Here is a 22,816-nt window from a genome sequence, read left to right as displayed (position 1 = left end):
AATGTGGGAGGATGTGCATAGGTTATATGCCAATACTACACCATTTTATATAAGGGACTAGAGCATCCATGGATTTTGGTGTCTGTGGGTGGGTCTGGAACCAGCACCTTGTGGATACCAAGGGACAACTGTAATAGCTCTCTAAACTTGATGACCTAAGACAACAACAATTTATTATTTTTCAGGATTCATTTGGGTTGGCTGGGGTCAAGTACATGGCTGCACTGAACTAGTGGTTGGGCTGGGGGATAGGCTCAACTGGGACATGAGGACTGCTGAGTCTTTCCCTTGCCGTGTGGTCTCAAGGTCCCTCTGAGTCTCTCCATGTTCTGTTGCCTTCAAAGTCCAAGCTTCTTTGCCTGGAGACGGTTTCCAAGGGGGCAGAAGTCCCAAAGACTCTTAAGGCCTTGGCTGCGGAATTTGCACAAGCTATTATTTAAAAAAAAAAAATCTTTTTTTTTTTTTTTATTATTTAAAGCAAGTCCCAAGGCCAGTTCAGATTCCAGGGATGGAGATATACTCCTCCTGTTTATGGGAGGGACAGTCACAGCCATTGCAAATGGGCTTGGACGCAGGGAGGCATGATTCATTGGGGGCTTCTATTATACTGACCGCGAGTTCCTGGGTGGTGCAAATGGCTGCTAGCCAAAAGGTTGGAGGATCAACTCCATCCACAGGCACCTTAGAAGAAAAGCCTGGAGATCTATTTCTGAAAAGTCAGTCATTGAAAACCCCATGGAGCCCAGTTCTACTCTGACACACATGGGGTCAACATGAGTTGGAATCAACACGACAGCAACTGTTTTTTTATTATAGCGATTTATGACAACTTCCAAGAAAACAAAAGGAAAAGAAAAACAAACAAAAATTTGGTCACACCAAAAAAAAAAAAAGAGAGAGAGAAAGAAACAGTAACAAGAAAATAACCAAATAAAAGAAATAATTAACATAGAGCAAGGTGAAAGAAATGAAATCAAGTGTGAGGCTTGTGCTGAATGTGATAAAGGCAAAACCCAAACTGAAAAGTTCAGTCCACTCTCACTCAGCAATGCAAGTGATATTTGCCCAACAAAATATATCGGGAAAGAGATGTTCTTTGATTTCAATATTCCTTTATTTTATTATAATATGATTTAAAGGAAGTTTGCTGCAGCAATGCAAGGTTGATTATTACAAAATCTATCAAAAAAATCCATTCTATCAGAAAATAAAGGAGGAAAACACATACGATCATATTAAACCAGTTGTCATCGAGTCCTCTCCAACTCATGGCAACCCCATGAGTGTCAGAGTAGAACTAAGCTCCACAGGGTTTTCAGTGACTGATTTTTTGGAAGTAGATCACCAGGCATTTCTTTCTCTGAAGGCACCTCCGGGTGGAGTCAAACCTCAAACCTCTTGGTTAGCAGCCAAGTATGTTAACCATTTGCATCACCCAGGGACTCCAGAATCATATTAGTGATGTTGAGAAGCCATTATTAAAATTCAGATGCCATTGATAATGAAAACCCTAAGTAAACTGGAACTAAATGAGTACTATTTAAATATGACAAAAATTATTTGCCTAAACAACAACAAATATTATTCTAAATGGCAAAACACTATTGTAATTAAATTAAAAAATAAGAGAGTTCCACTATTGTGATTATTATTCAACGTTGTTTTGGCATTATAGAAATGGCAATGATTTGAGAAAATGAAATAACCAGTAGAAACATTAGAAAAGAAGAGAAAAAGGTATCCTTTTTTTTCTGTTTCTTTGTTTGCTGATATGATTGTATGATTAGAAAATCCAAGATAATCAAGTAAACAAACTACTAGAATTAAGAAGAAAATTTAATAAGGTTGGTGGCTAAAAGAGAAATATACAAAACTCAATAGCTTTACTCTATTTTAACAGTAAGTGTTTGAAACAAAGAACAAAAAAGATACATAGGGATTATATAAAAAAGGTGTAATTTTTACTGAAAGAGATAAAGAGGGGGAGAGAGAGAGGCTGTGTTTTTTGGTTGGTATGGGGGGGACTATTTTGAAATTAGAAAAAAAAAAACTCCAAGTTCATGTGAAAGAATTGGTGGTGGGAATAGCGAAGAGCAGCACAGAAAGTAAAAATAGCAAGAAGCATCTTTTTTCATGAGATAGCAAAACGGACAGCAAGTCACTAATTCAATAAGGTTCTGGTCAAGAAATCAGATAGAAAATACAGAAACAGATCCCAATACGGGGGAAACTTTACTTCCCTGGGAATAAAAAAAAATAGGATGTATTAATGCATGGCATTAGTGCAACTGGCCATTTTTTCTGGGAAAAAAATAAAACTTAGCTCCTCTCTTACATCACATAAAACATAAACTCCAGATGCGTTAAAGACAACTGTGAAAATATAAAACGTCTAAAGGGAAGGGAATTTCTTAAATAAGTCCGGAAGCCAACTGCCATTGAGTTACTCTGACTCATGGCAACCTCCTGCATGTTAGAGTAGAGCTGGGCTCTATAGCGTTTTCAATGGCTGTTTTTTCAGAAGTAGATATTCAGGCTTTTCTTCCAAGGCCCCTCTGGGTGGATTTGAACTTCCAACCTTTAGGTTAGCAGCCAAGTTTGTTAACCGTTTGCACCACTCAAACAAACTAAAAACAAACATATTGTTGTAGAGTCGATTCTGACTTGCACCACCCAGGGATCTATAAAATGAAATATATTTGATTAAATCAGAAGAAACGGCTTTGATAGCAAGGAGTTAAAAACAGAAATTTCGAAAACATTTTCCATACATACAACAGGCAAAGGGTTAATAACTAACTGTAAGATAAAAAAGTTCCAAAACTGACAAAGTAAAACAACTCAGTAGAAAAAAACGGCCAAGTACATGAGTAGGCAATTCATAGAAGAGCAAATCCAAATGGTTGACAAATGTGAAAAGATACTCTTACTCATTAGCAGTCAAGAAAATGCAATTTGAAATTAAGATGAGATATCTCTTTACAACAATCAGACCATAAAAATTAAAGAGAACTTTAACAGCTACTACTGGCAAGATACTCTGGAGAGAGAAGATGCATACGTTTAAATTTTCTGGTGAAAATTTAAAATTTTACAGCCTCTTTCGGAAAGCATTTGACATTAATTAAAATTAAAAATATATATTCCCTCCTGTCACATAAAAATACAAATGCCAGTACCTAAAATTATATATACGATATATTTCCTGCAGTTCTATTCCAAGTGGAAAAAAGCTGGAAATAAACATAATAATGCCTCTCAGGAAAAGAACAGCTGAATGAAAAGTTGTACAACAACACTAATAAAACAAATAAACAAATTAACTAGAGTTATACAGACTTCACTTATAAAAAAAGACGAATTTTGCACATGTATGAGAATATAGGTATACTCTATGGGAAAGAAGAAAAATATAGAAGGACAGTCATTTGCAAACATGGGTTAACATGGGTTAGGGGAAATGTGATGGTGACAGATGAGAAAGGAGAAAGGAAGTGATAGGATAAAAATGTGAAGAAGGAAGGGTGGAAAGGAGGGAGAAAGGGAGGGAGGGAAGGAAAGAAGGATTACTGGAAGAAGAAAGGAAGAAAGCAAGGGAGGGAGGAAAGGAGGATAGAAGGAAAGACAGAAGGAGGAAAGAAGGAAGGAGGGAAGGAGGAAAGAAGGGAAGGAGGAATTAAGGAAGAAAGGAGGGAGGGTAGAAGGCAGAAGGGAGGAAGAAAGGAAGCAAGGGAGGGAGGGAGAGAGGATGGAAGGAAGGAAGGAGGGAAGAAAGGAAGGGGGAAGGAATGAGGGAAGTGCCTTATTCACCTAGTACCACTGTAACAGAAATACCACAAGTGGATGGCTTTAACAAAAAGAAATTTATTCTCTCACAGTCTAGTAGATTACAAGTCCAAACTCAGGATGTCAGCTCCAGGGAAAGGCTTTCTCTCTTTGTAGACTCTGGAGGAAGGTCCTTGTCCTCAATCTTCCCACGGTCAAGGAGCTTCTCAGGCACAGGGACCCCAGGTCCAAAGGACACGCTCTGCTCCTGGCACTGCATTCGTGATGGTATGAGGTCTCCAACTCTCTATTTGCTTCTCTTTCCTTTTATCTCTCAAGAGATAAAAGGTGGTGCAGGCCACATCCCAGAGAAACTCCCTTTACACTGGATCAGGGAATTGACCTGTGTAAGGGTGGTGTTACAATCCCACCCTAATCCTCTTAACATAAAATTACAATCACAAAATGGAGGACGACCACACAATACCAAGTTGATACACACACTTTTGGGGGCATGTAATTCAATCCATGACAGGAAAAAAGGTAAGAAGGAGGAAAGGAGAGAGAAACGAAGGAAGGAAAAGATAAGAGGAAGGAGGAAGAAAGGAAGGAAGAGGAGAAAGAGAAAGGGAAGGAGGGAGGGAGAAACCAGAAAAAAATAAAAATAAAAAAACCATTGCCATTGAGTAGATTCCAACTCATAAAAAAAAACTCATAAAAACCTCTATAAAACAGAGTAAAACTGCCCCCCATAGGGTTTCCAAGGAAGAGCCGGTGGATTCAAAACTGCAGACCTTTTGGTTGGCAGATGACGGAGGGAGGGAGGGAGGATGGAAAGAGGTGATTGGAAAAATGACATAATTCCATTATTCATTTATGTGAAGAAGTATACTTGTGAGTGTGTGTGCAATGGGAATAAACACGAGTGATAGAAAAAGGTTTTAGCTGTCTGCATATAGATCCTTTCTGCTTAAGTTGATTTCTCCCCTTTTCATTGTGCGTGGAGAGATAGCAAAATGGAGTAGGTTAAGCGCACAACAGGTGGTCCAAATAGTTAACATGCTGTGATGCTAACAAATGGTTGGAGGTTCGAGTCCACCCACAGGCACCTTGGAAGAAAGTCCTGGCCATCTTCTTCTGGAGGTAGCCAGGATATTATAATATGGCAAGTCCCATATTTCTATGTATTTTTAAAATTTTGAGCCTGTACTCGAATTTTCATTGTTCTTTACATGTTGGATAGAACTTAACTGTGAATTCATCTAATTTTGGTCCCTTTAGCTATTAAAAAAAAGAAGTTGCCATTGAGTCAATGCGGACTCGTGGAACCCCAAGTATGTCAGAGTAGAACTGTACTGCATGGGGTTTTTTCAATGGATGATTTTTCATAAGTAAATTGCCAGGCCTTTCTTTCAAGGCATCTCTGGGCAGACTTAAACTGCCAACCTTGCAGATAACAGCCAAGCAAGTTAAATGTTGGCGTCACCCAAGGTCTCTGTGAAATATCAAGGGTGTTGAATATTGTAGAAACATTAAAAACAATGACTTTCATAATTGTTGTGACATGTAAAGAGCAAGATCCAGAAAAGCGTACATGGTATGATCTTCATTTGGAAAACAAGCAATGGCTGTAGACTTCTCCAAAGCATGGGCCCTGGTGTCACACTGCATACCCGAGTTTGAATTCTGTGCTCTTTCACTTACTGTGTGACCTTGGTCATGTTCTTCAACTTCTCTGTACCTCCATTTCTGTAATAATGATACCTACCTCAAAGAGTTGTTGCCAAGATTGTATGAGGAGGTGCTCAACAGGTTTCAGCAGAGCTTCCAGACTAAGACAGAGTAGGAAGAAAGGCCTGGTGACCTGACAATCAGCCAATGAAAACCATATGGATCACAATGGCCCGATAGCTAACCAATCAGGGAGATGGCGCAGGACTAGGCAGGGTTTTGTTCTGTTGTCTGTGGGGTCACCATGAGTTGGGGGCCAACTTAAGGGCAGCTAACAACAGCAAAAATAATATACTGACAGTAGTGCCCAGTACATATTAAATACTCTGTAAAGAGTTAGCTATTGCTTTCTGTGTGTAATAGCATATGCATATGTCTTAGTTGGCTAATGCTGCTGTTTCACAAATGGGTGTCTTTAAAGAAGAACCATTTATTATGTCATAGTTCTGGAAGGTACAAGTCCAAAAAATGGATCTTATCTGCGGAAGAGTCCTTCATTGTCCAAAACCCCATGAGTTCCTTGGCATCTGTCTTCCCCCATGTGTATCTTTCTCTATTCTGTTCTTTTCCTAACTTAGAAGTGGTTAGGTTTAGAACTCACCCTATTCTGGTATGACCTTATTGTCATAACAAAAGAAAACTCCTCATTCCAAACGGCATCATATTTACAGGTAGAGGGGTTAGGACTACAACATTTCTTTTCTGGGAAACACAATTCAATCCGTAACAGTTTATATGTATAATCACAAACACAAATAGGATCACAAATGTAGAGAAAAGGCATGGAAAGCTTTCTGCTGTTAACTAAGGTTGCTAAACTAACTAAAGTTGCTAACAAAACTAACCAAGTTGCTAACACCAGTTACTATGGGGACTCTTGTAGAGAACGATTTTCAAAGAAAAAGACTTCAGCTATATATATACATGTGAGTATCTATTTGTACATAAAAATGGATGAAAGAATTGTTATGATGTAGATTAGAAACAAAGTTTTAAAATTTCTGCAAAATGAAATGATGAAAAAAAGAGGCCAGGTAAAGAAAGATTTTATTTAGTTTTTTTTTTTTTTTTTTAAAAAAAAAAAAAAGGAAAGAAAATTTCTGCCAGGAGAATGAGAATACCCAAAGCAGGACACCAGAAAATTTGATAAATGTATCTCCTTGCCTGAAAGAAAAGTTGTGAAAATGTCTCCCTAAAAAAAAAAATAAGACGTGGAGGCGAGGGGAGGTGAGTCGTTCAGTAACGAAAGGTCAGAGAACAATTTTGCACGTGCCAAGTTGTGCTTCGGTCGAGATAACAGTGGCCAACCAGCAGCCAGTATAGCAAGGGCTTGGATCCCGACACTGCTCCTGGTGCCAGGTACTCAGCAGATGCCTTACCAGGTACTTTACGGGCCTCTTAGGATACACCTTCTCATTTCCTATGGAGAGGCACCATGATTGGCATGGCTACCTCCAGATAAGAAAATAGAGGCTTTGAGAGGTTACATGACTGGTCCAAGACCACTTGTACTTTGTGAGACATTCAAACCCAGGTCACCTGACTTGTGATACCTCCACTCCCTGCTGCCTTAGCACGTGGAGAGTCCTCCATGAATATGAAATGGTGTGAAAGTAAAAGCCTGAAAAAATGTTGCTGTCTTCAGCTGCTGGCATAGCCCCCTCTCCAGTCTGTCTGCAGGAGGCTAAGTTTTCTGTTATGGATTGGATTGTTCCCCCAAAAAGGTATGCTGAAGTTCTAACCTTGATACCTTTGAAGGTGACCTTGTGTGGAAACAGCCTTTGAAGATGTTGTCAGTTAACATGAGGTCATATTGGAGTCCTAAACCTATATGGTTGGAATCTTCTAAAAGAGGAGAAGAGATACAGAAAGTCATGTGAAGATGCTTCTACAAGCCAAGGAACTGGGTTACCAGAAGCTGAGAGAGACAAAAAATGGTCTTCTCCTAGAACCCTCAGAGAACATGGCCCTGATGATCCCTGCATTGAGATTCTGACCTCCAGAACTGGGAGACAATAAAATTCGTTTTTTTAAAACCACTCACTTTGAGTCACTTTGTCATGGCACCCTTAGAAAACTGATGTGACTTCTATACTGTGTTTTATTTATTTACCAAGATTGTCTTTGACATCTTAAGAAGTGGGGGAAATGAAGTAGGGTTGGATTAGGACCAGTGAAAGCAAACTCTTGATGAAACCCAGCATGTTTCATTAATAAATACTGGGCAGGTGTTTGTCCAGAAAACCCTCCCTAATAGTGCAAAATGAAGGCTAAAAGATTACCTAAGTTGAATTATTTTTTTCTGAAAAGATTTGAAGACCACGACCATGTCTCATACTATTTTGCTGACCAAGCATCTCTTCGCTGTGGGGTAGCAGCAACCTCAGACAGTCTCCAATCAAGACCAGCCCTCAACACCCCTCAAACACTGCACTGTATTTCATATGAGGCAATTTCATTTTAGAGTTGACAATATTATGAAATTGGAACAAATCCCAGGGATCCAGAAGTGAAAGCACTTAAAAGTTTATGACATCTGTTTTATTAAAAGTTAACACCTTTTATCAAGTAATACATATAGCAACCCTTTTTTGTAGTTCAAGGGTGGGGGTGTCTGCGATCAAGAGAAATCACAGCCTGTATATTGGCTTAAGTCAAAAAGAGCTGGGAGCTTCTTCATATCTTTAAATATCAGTGAGGGCTGGAAGAATTTCAAATCCCAAAAAACGTATCTCCACGCTGGCATTTTATCCTGACCATCAGCATATTCATGCTATGAAGCTTAGATTTTTACCACAGACACAGAGTTCAGACTTTGGTATAGCCCACATAAAACTTCGACAATATCTGTATCTACTAGCCTCATATATTTTCTTATGTCCCAATCCTTTGTATTAGCCACCAAAAAGGCATTGAAGTGGTTCAGAAAGTGTTATCTGAATCCAGATGCCTCTCTGGCGCATTAATCTGGTTGAACCTTGATTCTTGGTCATTCTTCACTGTCGCTTGTGACGCCTGTCTCTGACAAGCCCTTCTGCCCATCCCCTTTGGAAGCTTGGGTAGCAATGACTATATTCACCCCAGGATTTGCAAACAGTCACGCTTCCCTGTGTTCCTTCCAGCCCTGAGCTTTGCAACCCATATGGAGCAAAAGACCACCTGCCTGCACATAGGAGCAAGGTGAGATGCTTCCTCCTAGGTGTTATGCTTTGTTTTGTCTTATCCTAATCATTTGATTCTACATGTGTTCATATAGTCCAATTTACTGATTTTATCATATCTGTCTCCTTGGTTTTGTATCCAAGGTTGTGAATAAATTCTAATCGTTTGACTCTGCATGTGTTCGTATAGTCAAATCTGTTGATTGCTGTCTCCTTGGTTTTATATCCAATATTGTGAGTAAATTCACACAAATTGTTGCCATCAAGTCAATTCCAACTCATAGCAACCCTATAGGACAGAGCAAAACTGCCCATAGGGTTTCCAAGGAGCAGCTGGTGGATTCGAACCGCCGACTTTTTGATTAGCAGCCAAGCTCTTAACAACTGTGCCACCAGGGCTACAAAGAGACATTAGATAACTAGAAATGAGTGATACTACCATTTTTAATCATGAGATGTCACACATGCAAAAGACTGTGCACAATATTCATGAAACATAAAGATTGAGAGAAGTTCTTACACATGGAAAGTCAAGTAGTCCCCATCCCATCGAAGTCCCTGAATGTGTCTCTTCCCATAACTTTCCACTCACCCAGTTCTACCCCAACATGAACTGTTTTCATGACTTTCATTTATTCTCTTGCTTCTCTTTAGAATAGTACTAAATACCCATGTGTTAACGATTGAGTTGTGTCCTCCAAAAATTTATGTTGAAATCCTAACCCCTGGTACCTGTGACAGCACTGGGTCTGGGTGGGTACCTGTGAGTGTAACCTTGTTTGGAAATAGGGACTTTGAAGATGTTATCAGTTAACATGAGGTCATACAGGAGTAGGGTGGGACCTCATCAAATCTAAAAGTTGTCCTTAGAGGAGAAGAGACAGAGAAGACATTTATGTGACAATGAAGTTATGGCATAGCTGTAAGCCGAAGAACTCCTGAGGCTACCAGAAGCCAGGAGAGTCAGGAAAGGATCGTTCCCTAGAGCCTTTGGAGACAGCATGGCAATGCCAACATCTTGAATTTGGAAAACTAGCCTCCAGAACTGTGAGACAACAAATATCTGTTCTTATAACCCACCCAGTTTGTGGTATTTTGTAATGGCAGACCCAGGAGACTAACATTAAAAAAAAACATTAGGTATCTACAAATAATATTTTCAGTTTTGCATGTTTGAAGCAGTCACTGTTCTACCCTGTATGATGCTCAGGTTGGTCCAAGATACCATCATCTCCTCCTAGATCATCACAACAAATGTTCATAGTTTCTCCCCATTGGCCTATGCTTTGTCTTCTGTTAAAAGTCTCCATCAACTCTTTGGTCTCAGCCACAGAAGTGAGATGATGAAGGGAATGTCATGGTTTGGAAAGCATCGCAATAAGACACACACATTGTGCTGTCACTGTGGCTTTAAGGCCTACCACCTTCAAAAGCTGACCTGTGGCAAATGTGGCTATATCGCCAAGTGCAAGAAAAAATATAATTGGAGTACCAAGGCTAAAAGACGAAATACCACTGGTACTGGTCAAATGAGACACCTAAAAATTATATACCACAGATTCAGGGATGGATATTGTGAAGGAACAACACCTAAACCAGAGAGGGCAGGTGTTGCAGCATCCAGTTCATTTTAAGGAGTTCAATGCTTGGTTGTACAATAATGTTCTGGTATTAAAAAAGAGAAAAAAGTCTCCCATCACATTCTCATTGTAATTCATCATGCAACAGATCTCAAATGCCTTCATCTCCCTCCCTTTGCTTATTTGACCTCGGCCTAGATGGTGGTACCTACACTAAACACCTCACCTTGATGGTGAGCATCTTTATCCTGAAAAAAGTCCAAACTAGCCTTGAAAACCAAGGGCTATGGTCTGGGAGTGCCTGGACTGTTGTCTTTAAGTGTCTGCACCATTTTGATCCCCCTGGGAATACGCTGCCAGTGTTGATAGAAGGATGGCTGTTTCCAAGGCTTTCAAGCTTCTTCAGTTTGATTCCCCAAAGCTGTGGGACTCCCCTGAGCCTTCCCTGGTAAAATTGTTTGTTATCGAAAGGAGTACAACACATTTTGCAATTATCCTGCCTCTCTGGCATCTTCAATTGTTCCCATCAATTCCGCTCCCTGAGTTTGCCTCTTTGGGGAGTGATTCCTTCTCTCCGCTCCACTCTCCGCCTCTCTGCTCTCACAAATGCTTTCCACCCACAGCACTGCAGTCTATGACAGAAAGAGTGGGGCTAACATGTGACCGAGAACTGCAGAGAAATCTTCTGATCCCTGGGCTTCCAGAAGACACATGTGTTCCATCTGAGAAACGACTAGGAGATGGGTGTATTCTTCAGATCCAAAATTTTGCTATAATTCAGGGAAGTCCACCAGATTTATTGACTGGTTCGGGAGACAAACTAGGGAACCATGTTCTGCTCCAAATCATCTTAAGCTTTAGAAAGTGACACACCATTTTATAAGTGTGTATGAGAGTCTCGCAGCTTCCAAAAATGAAAAAAAAAAAAAAAGTTATTAAGGTGTCTCTAATGTCTATATTGATGCCTCTGGATGTTGACTTGACTGCTGTAAACCTGTCGTGTGCTGTAGAGTCAATTCTGACTGATAGGGACCCTATAGGGCAGAGTAGAGTTCTCCCACAGGGTTTCCAAGGCTGTAATCTTTACAGAAGCAGATGGCCACATTTTTTTCCCACAGAGCAGCTGGTGAGTTCGAACTCCCAACCTTTTGGGACTCCACTGTAAACTGGAGGTACCAAAAAATCCTGGCCTAAATTTAACAATTTGTTTTTCCCACTCTTATAAAATGCTGAGCCCGTGGGATTGGGCCCTAATGCTGTGCATCCCTGTAATTGTTACAGGGATGCTGTGGTCGCAAAGGGCTGCTCAAGCTCACATCTAGAAGCTTTCTTTCTGGCTACAGGGAATGAAGGAAGAAAGGGAGGGAGGAAGGGAAGGGGTTGTAATAGAAGGAAGAAGGGAGGGAGGGAGGGACACAGGAGGTGAGGAGAGAGGGAAGAAAGAAAAGGAAAGGAAGGGAAAAAAAGAAAGGGAGGGAGCTAAAATTATAAGGAGGCAGAAAGAAAGGAAAGAGGGAAGAAGGGAGGAAGAGAAGGAAGGAAGGAAGGAAGGGAGGGAGAAAATTAAAATTAGAAGGAGTGAAGGATGGAGGCTGGAAGGAAGTAAGGAAGGAAGGGAGTTAAATTAGAAGAAAAGAGAGAACGAAGAAAGGGGGAGGGAGGGAGAGAGGGAAGGAGGGAAAAAAAGAGAGGAACGACTAAGGAGCAAGCATGTAACTTTCTTTACAAACACAACTTGGAATCTGAACACGTCCGATTCACATCTGCTGTATTGGCCACTTTTAGCAACAACCAAGCAACAAGTTGCCATTGAGTCAACCCTGAATCATGGTGACCCCACGTGTGTCAGAGTAGAACTGTGCTCCATAGGGTTTTCAGTGGCTGATTTTTCAGAAGTAGATTGCCAGGCTTTTCTTCCAAGGTGCCTCTGGTTGGACTCAGTTGGCACCCAAGCACATTAACCCTTTGCATCATCCAGTAGCAGCAGGGAGGCTGGAAGTCTAATCTTCAGCTAGGTGGTGGTGCTTCAGGGAGAAATCTCTATTACTGTGGGAGAGGGGATGTGGACTGCTGCAGAAGAGAAGACAGTCCTCCGTGTTTCCCCAGCTCCCTCCTACTAAGTCTACATACTCTCCCTCATCTTGGTTGAACAAAACAGACTCTGATGGAGAGACGGAGACTTCATCCAACATCCAGCTCTCCTGGTTTCCAGAAGGAGACTCTGGTGACATGGTCTCACCTCCAGTTCTCAGGTGCCTCACCTGTAAAATGGAACAATTGAACCTACATCCTAGAAATGGTCTGTTGTCTGCCTCAGTGTGTCTGACACATTGTGGGGCTCAGTAACCGTAGCTTGTTATCAGTATTATTGAGAGCAATCACTGCTGGGATGAGGCTGATGTGACAATTCCACAAAGGAAAACAGTGTTCCTACAAATGCATTGCTTTGGCTAAGGCGTGGTGTCCTATTTCCCTAGAGTCTTCAGTCTACGCAGAGCCTAGAAAATCTGACTGCCAGAATGTAAATGCTATCTGTCCCTGAAAAATATTCTATCTGATGTTATATAATGTTGCCATTGTTGTGTGCCTTTGAGTCGATTTCGACTCATAGTCACCCTGTGTGACAGAGTAGAATGACCCCATAGGGTTCTTAGGCTGTAATCTTCATGGGAGCAGATAACCAGGTCTTTCTCCTGTGGAGCTGCTGGGTGGGTTCGAATCACCAACCTTTTGTTGCTTAACCGTTTGTACCACAGGACTATATAAAAAAAAAAAAAAGCCAAACCAGTTACCATCGAGTTGATTTCAACTCATATAATAGGGGTTCAGAATACTGTTTTGATCAAAACCATATATTGGTTCAGCATTCTCCCCTTGGCTCTGGTCCTACATGGGAAATTAATGCATAAATATACAAGGACATGTCATTCAGAGAGAGTAAACCACCCAGATGCAGGGGCTGTGTGGGGCTCATGTTCCTGGAATAGCTCCATGAGTTACAATTAGAAACCTACTAAGCAATTTTTGCCACAGGTGTTGGAGTCACACCCGGGTTCCCGTTTTGTGTCCAGCACTAGCTGTGTGTCTCTGGGCTAATTATTTCACTCCCTGAGCCTCAGATTCCTCATCTTTAAAATGGGCATAACAATAATACTCACCTTGCAAGGTTATGAACCCCCATGTGTCTGTCAGTTTGTCATACTGTGGGGTCTTGCATGTTTCTATGATGCTGGAAGCTACGCCACTGGTATTCAGATACCAACAGGGTCACCCATGGAGGACAGGTTTCAGCTGAGCTTCCAGGCTAAGACAGACTAGAAAGAAGGACCCGGCAGTCTACTTCTGAAAAGCATTAGCCAGTGAAAACCTTATGAATAGCAATGGAACATTGTCTGATGTAGTGCTGGAAGATGAACCCCCGAGGTTGGAAGGCACTCAAAAGATGACTGGGAAAGAGCTGCCTCCTCAAAGTAGAGTTGATCTTAATGATGTGGGTAGAGTAAAGCTTTCGGGACCTTCATTTGCTGATGTGGCATGACTCAAAATGAGAAGAAACAGCTGCAAACATCCATTAATAATCAGAACCTGGAATGTACGAAGTATGAACCTAGGAAAATTGGAAATCAACAAAAATGAAATGGAACACACAAACATCAATATCCTAGGCATTAGTGAGCTGAAATGGACTGGTATTGGCCATTTTGAATTGGACAATCATATAGTCCACTATGCTGGGAATGACAACTTGAAGAGGAATGGTGTTGCATTCATCACCAAAAAGAACTTTTCAAGATCCATCCTGAAGTACAACACTGTCAGTGATAGGATAATATCCATATGCCTACAAGAAAGACCAGTTAATACGACTATTATTCAAATTTACGCACCAACCACTAGGGCCAAAGATGAAGAAATAGAAGATTTTTATCAGCTGCTGCAGTCTGAAATTGATCGAACATGCAATCAAGATGCATTGATAATTACTGGTGATTGGAATGTGAAAGTTGGAAACAAAGAAGAAGGATCAGTCATTGGAAAATATGGCCTTGGTGACAGAAACAATGCCGGAGATCAAATGATAGAATTTTGCAAGACCAACGACTTCTTCATTGCAAATACCTTCTTTCACCAACATAAACAGTGACTATACACATGGACCTCACCAGATGGAACACACAGAAATCAGATTGACTACATCTGTGGAAAGAGATGATGGAAAAGCTCAATCTCATCAGTCACAGCAAGGGGCCGACTGTGGAACAGACCATCAATTGCTCATATGCAAGTTCAAGCTGAAACTGAAGAAAATCAGAGAAAGTCCATGAGAGCCAAAATATGGACTTGAGTATATCCCACCTGAATTTAGAGGCCATTTGAAGAATAGATTTGATGCACTGAACACTAGTGACTGAAGACCAGACAAGTTGTGGAATGACATCAAGGACATCATACATGAAGAAAGCAAGAGGTGATTGAAAAGACAGGAAAGAAAGAAAAGACCAAGATGGATGTCAGAGGAGACTCTGAAATTTGCTCTCGAACGTTGAGCAGCTAAAGCAAAAGGAAGAATTGATGAAGTAAAAGAACTGAAGAGAAGATTTCAAAGGGCATCTTGAGAAGACAAAGTAAAATATTATAATGACATGTGCAAAGAGCTGGAGATGGAAACCAAAAGGGAAGAACAAGCTCGGCGTTTCCCAAGCTGAAAGAACTGAAGAAAAAATTCAAGTCTTGAGTTGCAATAGTGAAGGATTCTATGGGGAAAATATTAAACAATGCAGGAAACATCAAAAGAAGTTGGAAAGAATACACAGAGGCATTATACCAAAAAGGATTAGTCGATGTTCAACCATTTGAAGAGGTGGCATATGATCAGGAACCAATGGTACTGAAGGAAGAAGTCCAAGGTGCTCTGAAGGCATAGGCGAAAAACAAGACTCCAGGAATTGATGCAATATCAATTGAGATGCTTCAACAAACAGAAGCAGTGCTGGAGGTGCTCACTTATCTATGCCAAGAAATATGGAAGACAGCTTCCTGGCTAACTGACTGAAGAGATCCATATTTATGCCTATCCCCAAGAAAGGTGATCCAACCGAATGTGGAAATTATAGAACAATACCATTAAACAATAATATCACACACAAGCAAAATTTTGCTGAAAATCCTTAAAAAACAGTGGCAGCAGTATATCGACAGGGAACTGCCAGAAATTCAGGCTGGTTTCAGAAGAGGACGTGGAACCAGGGGACATCAATGCTGATGTCAGATGGATCCTGGCTGAAAACAGAGAATACCAGAAGAATGTTTACCTGTGTTTTATTGACTGTGCAAAGGCATTCGACTGAGTGGATCAGAACAAATTATGCATAACATTGCAAAGAATGGGAATTCCAGAACACTTAATTGTCCTCATGAGGAACCTTTACATAGATCCAGAGGCAGTTGTTCAGACAGAACAAGGGGATACTGATTGGTTTAAAGTCAGGAAAGATGTGCATCAGCCTTGTATTCTTTCACCATACCTGTTCAGTCTGTATGTTGAGCAAATAATCCGAGAATCTGGACTATATGAAGAAGAATGGGGCATCAGGATTGGAAGAAGACTCATTAACAACCTGCATTATGCAGATGACACAACCTTGCTTGCTGAAAGTGAAGAGGACTTGAAGCAGTTAGTAATGAAGATCAAAGACCACAGCCTTTGGTATGGATTACACCTCAACATAAAGAAAACAAAAATCCTCACAACTGGACCAACGAGTAACATCATGATAAATGAATAAAAGATTGAAGTTGTCAAGGATTTCATTTTACTTGGATCCAGAATCAACAGCCATGGAAGCAGCAGTCAAGAAATCAAAAGATGCATTGCAATAGGTAAATCGGCTGCAAAGCCTTCTTTAAAGTGTTGAAGAGCAAAGACGTCACTTGGAAGACTAAGGTGCACCTGACCCAAGCCATGGTATTTTCAATTGCATCATATGCATGTGAAAGGTGGACAATGAATAAGGAAGACTGAAGAAGAATTGATGCCTTTGAATTTTGGTGTTGGCGAAGAATATTGAATATACCATGGACTGCCAAAAGAACGAACAAATCTGTCTTGGAAGAAGTACAACCAGAATGCTCCTTAGAAGCAAGGATGGTGAGACTGCGTCTTACATACTTTGGACGTGTTGTCAGCAGGGGTCATTCCCTGGAGAAGGACATCATGCTTGGCAGAGTACATGGTCAGCGGAAAAGAGGAAGACCCTCAACGAGGTAGATTGACACAGTGGCTGCAACAATGAGCTCGAACATAACGATTGTAAGGATGGCACAGGACCGGGCAGTGTTTCATTCTGTTGTGCATAGGGTCACTATGAGTTGGAATCAACTGGACAGCACCTAACAACAAGAAGGTTATGAAAGCAATTTAGAAGTGGGGGGTATCAGAGCACAGAGAACAGGGGTAGGCAAATAGAGAGCCCTCAATAAAGGTTAGCAACTTTATTGAAAATCCTCAGAATCTTGGTGTTTGAGAGCCCGCAGGACGGTTACCTCCTACTTCCTCAGTGTCAGGAGAGGAAGCAGATGCAGCCCTCTCTATCTAAATGGGATTGTATGCTCCTTCTATCACCCATGGCCCCAGGCTTGGTTCCCTTTTCCTCTTGGGATCCCAGCCCAGAACCAGGTCTGTCCAGGGACCCATTGCTTCCCTCTTTGTCCACCCTAAGCACCAGCTCCTAAATAGGCTGTGACAAGCACTCTTTGCCTTATGCGCGCAGCCTCATTAAACTGCCTTGAGCACCCCGGTTTTGAACCCCAGAGCACTGCCTGCTTCACCTCTGAAGATCTGACTCCCTGGCTTCTTGGTCCCAGACTCTTCGGGATTGCTCCACCTTTGCCTGGGCATCTGGCCTTCCTGCTCTGGGCATTCAGGTGGCTGGTGTCCTGCTCAGGCCTGGGTCCTGACTAGCCTCCCCATGACCAGCTCTGGGCAGCAGAACACCATGGTGTTTTCCTCCTTCTCTTGTTAGTTCATCTTTATTGTTCTTGGATGCAATACTTGGGGTAAAAGGCATTTGAGAAGGACCCATGCTCAGGGTGTTGTTATTTTTAGCTGCCATTGAATTGACTCCAAACTTATGGTGACCCCACCTACCATGGAATGAAATGCTGCCTGGTCTCATGCCATCCCCATGATCAGTTGAGGATCCATAGTATTTTCTTTGGCTGATTTTGGAAGTAGCTTGCCAAGACTTTCTTTGTCATCTGTCTTAGTCTGGAAGCTCCACTGAAGCCTGTTTAACATCGCAGCAACACGGAAGCTTCCACTGACAAATGGGTGGTGTCTGCACATGAGGTGCCTCAGAAGGGACTCAAACCCAGGTCACTCACATAAAAAAAAATATTTAAAGAGAAAATTCTGCCACTGAACCACCACTGCTCCTGTGCTCAGGGTAAAGGCAGTGTAATGAAGTCAGGCTATTTGCTTGCACAGTTTTACTGCATACCCACAAAATCTAAGGTTTCAAAGTGATGTAGAATAGCTTCACAGTTAAGAACACAAACTCCAGATGTAACAACCTGATTCCAGTCCGCCATTCACAGAATATCCTTGAGCCAACCACTTAGCATCCCCATGACAGTTTCCTCCCCAGAAACACTAGGAACCGTCATAATATGGACTTCACGGGGATTCTTGAGTCTTAAATGAGATGATATATGAAAGCCCTTTTCTAGCATATCCAAACCAAAAAACTAAATCCATTGCTGTGGAGTCAATTCCAGCTCATAGTGGCCCTATAGGACAGAGAAGAACTGCCCCACAGGGTTTCCAAGGAGTGTCTGGTGGATTCGAACTGCCAACCTTTTGGTTAGCAGCCAAACACTTGGTTAGCAGCACCACCAAGCCTCCTTTGTAGCGGATACCGAGAAAAAAAACAAACCTGTTGCCATCAACTCAATTCCAACTCATAGCGACCCTACAGGGCAGAGTAGCAGTGCCCTGAAGAGCTTGAAGGGAGCACCTGGTAGATTCGAACTGTTGACCTTTAGGTTAGCAGCCGTAGCACTTAACCACTATGCCACCAGGATTTCCTTCTAGCGTATAGTAAATGATAAATAAATGCTACCTACTATTATTAGGAAGGAGCCTTGGTAGCACAGTGGTTAGGCACTTGGCTGCTAACCAAACGGTCAGTAATACCAACCCACAAGCCAGTCTGCAGGAGAAAGATACGGCAATCTGCTTCCGTAAAAATTACAGCCCTGGAAGCCCTATGGGGACAATTCTACCATCTTATACAGTTGCTATGAGTCAGAATCAACTGGATGGCAAAGGGTTCAATTTGGTTTGTTATTAGTAGCCCTGTTGGCACAGTGGTTAAGTGTTCAGCTGCTACATGAAACATTGACATTTTAAACCCACCAGTTGCTCCATAGGAGAAAGAAGTGGCAGTCTGTTTCCATAAAGATTATAGCCTTGGAAATCTTATGGGGCCAGCTCTACTCTGTCCTATAGGGCTGGTATGAGTCGGGATCAACTAGAAGGCAATGAAATTGTTATTAGGAGCCTTGGTGGCACAATGGACAAGCACTCGGCTGCTAACCAAAATGTTGGCGGTTCAAACCCACCCAGCAGCTCTGGGGAGAAAGACCTGGTGATCTGCCCCCTAACAGTTTACAGCCTAGAAAATTTATGGGGAAGTTTCTACTCTGTCACATGGGGTCACTATGAGTTGAAAATGGCCTCCACAGTACTTAACAACACCAACAACATTGTTACCATTACAATGAGCAAAGCTTCAATGGTTCAAATAATCTTCCTCCCTTTTCAGGCTTCTATGGGTTTGATTTGCCTAACAGATGTTTTTGGGTGGCACTTTGTTCTAGGAAGCATTATGTCTATTTTTTTTTCTTTTTAAGAAAGAAAAAAACAACCTGAAGTTTTCCCCTTCTTTATGCAAATACATCTTGCTTTCAGATGTGAATGAAATGATAGAGAATGGAATCTGTGCCATTAGAGATAGGAATAGTAATGAGTTTTAATAGTTCATTTCAGTTTTCTGTGTTAAAACGGACTCGGAGAGGATGAGGCTATAGCTCAGAGTCATTAGCTCTCCAGTCACACAGCAGACAGCTCTAGGACTTTAAGAAAACTCCTGTCACCGTTTAACATAAATTGCCAGCTACGATGCTGAGCTGAACACCAACATTATGAGGCAGCTAATAAGGCAATGAGCTTAAAGTGGTTATTGGTTATTGATTTAAAGCACAAGCATATAGACTAAAACCGAGCCTCTGAGAGTCTATTTTAAAGGGTTGTATTATTTATCATTGTTGAGAGCATGGCTGGTAACCTTAAGGTCGGTAGTTGGAATCCAGCAGGCACTCCTTGGAAACCTGTGGTGCGGTTCTACTCTGTCCTATAGGGTCACTATGAGTCAGAATCTACTCGACAGTAGCGGGTTTGGACTTTTTTTTTTCATTATTTGTCATGGAAAATTAAAGTCTAAAATGGCAAGACTAGAGTTGGTAAGTTACAAAGAAGCCATGTTGGCATTATTAGGTGTCGTTGAGTCAGTTATGAATTTTAGTGACCCTAGGTACAGCAGAATGAAATGTCGCCTGGTCTTGCGCCATCCTCACAATCATTGCTATGCTTGAGCCTATTGCTGCAGCTCCTGTGTCAGTCCATCTTGTTGAGATTCTTCTTCTTTTTCACTGACCCTCTATTTTGTCAAGTATGATGTCCTTTCCAAGGATTGGTCCCTCCTGATAACATGTCCAAAGTGTGTGAGAGAAAGTCTTGCCATCCTTGCTTCTAAGGAACTTTCTGACTGTACTTCTTCCAAGATAGATTTGTTTGTTCTTCTGGCAGTCCATTCAATATTCTTCACTGGTACCAAGGGAGCCATACAGTATTTAAATCTAAAAAAAAATACAACTTTCTACCTAGACTGTTCACTGGGAACAAGGGGATGGAGCAGGTGCTAAAAGATGGAGAGAAAGGCCTGGTGATGTCTCCTTTCCTGGGGTTTGTGTTTAATGAACTGGTATAGACATAGCTCATAATGTGGAGCAAATATCCACTGATATTGACCTGCACATTGAATTTATTTGTATGAATTTGTACCTTCCCATTGGTTTTTATTGTAAGATTGAGTATGTATTTCTCGGAAAAAAGAAGAATTGCTTAAGAAGCAAAATAACTATAGTTTTAAATGTAGCAAACCTTTGAAAAGTCAGTTTAAATAGCTATGTAAGCAATCCTTTTAGTGGCAATTAAGTTATAAGTTATAAAACTTTCACCAGCTACCCATTGTCTCCAGCCTATGGGGCACGGCTCACTGTGACCCCAGCTGACTTGCTCACATCCAATAGTTCCCACTATGCCCAACTCCAGCCATCCTGGATTCCTCACTCTGTAAATCTCTCATGCCTGTCCACTCTCAGGCCCTTCTCCCCAGTGTCTTCTGCCTGGGGTGTCTCCACTTTCCCACCTTTCCTTCCATGTCCTTTTGCTTCTCCAAGGCCATCTAAGGAGCTTGTCCAAAGCTTGCTGCCTCCTCCCTACACGTCTCTTCCTCTGATTTGGTTTTAGTCATTCATGTGTCTTAGCTCCAGAAGCTGTAAGCTTCCTAAGGGAAAAGATTGTGTGTCTCTTGCATAATGTTGCCCAAGCATGTAAGAATTGAAATGAATCCAGTCATTGTGAAAAAAAAAAGTTTGGTGATTCCTCAAAAAGTTGAACATAGAACTACCATACGACCCAGCAATCCTAATCCTAGATATATATACATAACCAGAAGAAGTGAAAGTAGTGATGCCAGCAGTACACCTGTACACCAATGTTCATTGCAGCCCTTTTCACAAGAGCCAAAAGGTGGAAACAACTGGAAAGTCCATCAACAGATGAGTGAATAAACAAAATGTGGTATATCCACACAATAGACTATTACTCAGCCATAAAGAATAATTTAGTCCTGGTGCATACCACAACATGGATGAATCCTGAAAACATCATTCTGAACAAAATAAGTAAATTGCAAAAGTACAAATACTATATAACCTCACTTATATGAAATAAACCACTAAGATTTTTAGTGGTTTCCAGGGGTGGGAAGGAGGAAGAGTTTTTGTTAGAGGGTGTTGAGTTTCTGTTAATGGTAGTGGGATAATTTGAAAAAAAAGAGAGCAAGACTGGTTGCACAACTAGAAGAATGTAATTGTTAAATTAGTGAGTGTTTTTTTATGTGTATTTTTGCCACATTAAAAAAAAAAAAGAACTGAAGTGAATTTTTGCACAGAGTTAAACCAGTTGCCTTCAAGTTGATTCCAACTCATGGTGACCTCCTATGTGTCAGAGCAGGACTGTACTCCCTAGGGTTTTCAATGACTGATTTTTCAGAAGTAGACTTCCAAGGTGCCTCTGAGAGGACTCAAACATTTTGGTTGGCAGATGAGTGCGTTAACCATTTGCACCAGCCAGGAACTCCTACGGCATTAGCTGGGTTATTTTTATGTTTGTGTGTAGAACATTCTAGAAGAAACATCCCCTTGGATTCTACCAATCATCCTTCCCTAGAGCATAAAGCAGGATGACTTTCAGGGCTCTGGGTATTTAGACTATGATTCCTGGTGGAAGCTTCTGGATGGTTAAAATAAAGAGAATTTGTATTGGGTGAGGGAGTGGGGAGAATCTCAGGCCGTGAAATGAGGCGAAGACTCAGAGACTTGCCAAAACAAGCAAGTAAATGGAGGGCGGAGATGCCTGAAGCACATGCTGAGGACCCAGGAGGTTGGCTCACTGATGCTGTGAGTTTGAGAAGATAAGTGCTCATTTCTTCACAAAGAGACACCTAGAGGGGCTGAAACACTAGAGATCACATCTGCACACAGGGCGTGGGCAAAAAGGCTGTGGAAAATGACCGTGGCTACAGGGTGGAAAGTGGGAGTGTGGTTGAGTGAGTGCTGAAGGGTAGTAACGGGTGGCAGTAAGAGCAGGGAGATCTGCTATGACTGTGTCGTTTGATGTGTTCTTTCCCCGTACAGTGTCCTTGGAGAAAGCCTGGGTTTGTGAGCATGCATTGGTGTGGCCCAGAGCCCTTTAGCTTTGTGTGCTGGGAGAGTAATTCGGAAGCCACTCAGGTCCCTTATCCTTGCTGAGGTGAAGATTGAAATGTTTTAGCAGTAGGGCTGATCTTGCCCAGATGAGTAGGACCATTCCTGTCTTCAGTGTTGCTACACTAATGTTTAAGGAGGTCTGCATAGATCTGATGGCCAAGGGGGTTTTCCCTTCCTCATTTCCCATCCAGGCTTATAGCCCCACACGCCACCTCCCCCATGTCCTGAGTTCAGATAAGGATGTCATGGGTTATGGCACTGCTGTGCCAACTCTTGAGTGCCTTCCCCTCACCTCTTCACCTACTCAAAAGATAAAGAAACAAAAGCAAACAACAGTGGAACCTAAGCTGTTGAGTTGATCGCAACTCATGGTGACTGTATGCGTTGCAGAGTAGAAATGCTCCATAGAGCTTTCATGGCTGTGACCTTTAGGAATCAGAGGCTTTGAACTGCCAACCTTTCGAT

At 41.6% G+C, this 22,816-nt stretch overlaps 1 protein-coding gene across 1 annotated transcript; it reads left to right on the top strand.

The window, feature by feature from the left end:
- Positions 1-9,997: 9,997 nt before the first annotated feature.
- LOC126071266 (60S ribosomal protein L37-like) lies at positions 9,998-10,291 on the top strand. Its single transcript, XM_049875500.1, has one exon. The coding sequence runs from the start codon at positions 9,998-10,000 to the stop codon at positions 10,289-10,291; it is 294 nt and encodes a 97-aa protein (XP_049731457.1).
- The last annotated feature ends 12,525 nt before the right edge of the window (positions 10,292-22,816 follow it).

Source organism: Elephas maximus, chromosome 3 (genome assembly GCF_024166365.1).
Source record: "Elephas maximus indicus isolate mEleMax1 chromosome 3, mEleMax1 primary haplotype, whole genome shotgun sequence".
NCBI classification, from domain to species: domain Eukaryota; kingdom Metazoa; phylum Chordata; class Mammalia; order Proboscidea; family Elephantidae; genus Elephas; species Elephas maximus.
This window is presented reverse-complemented; position numbering and strand designations above follow the sequence as displayed.

Coding starts and splice junctions, on each gene's coding strand:
- LOC126071266 (XM_049875500.1), top strand. CDS start 9,998: ATGATGAAGGGAATGTCATGGTTTGGAAAGCATCGCAATAAGACACAC.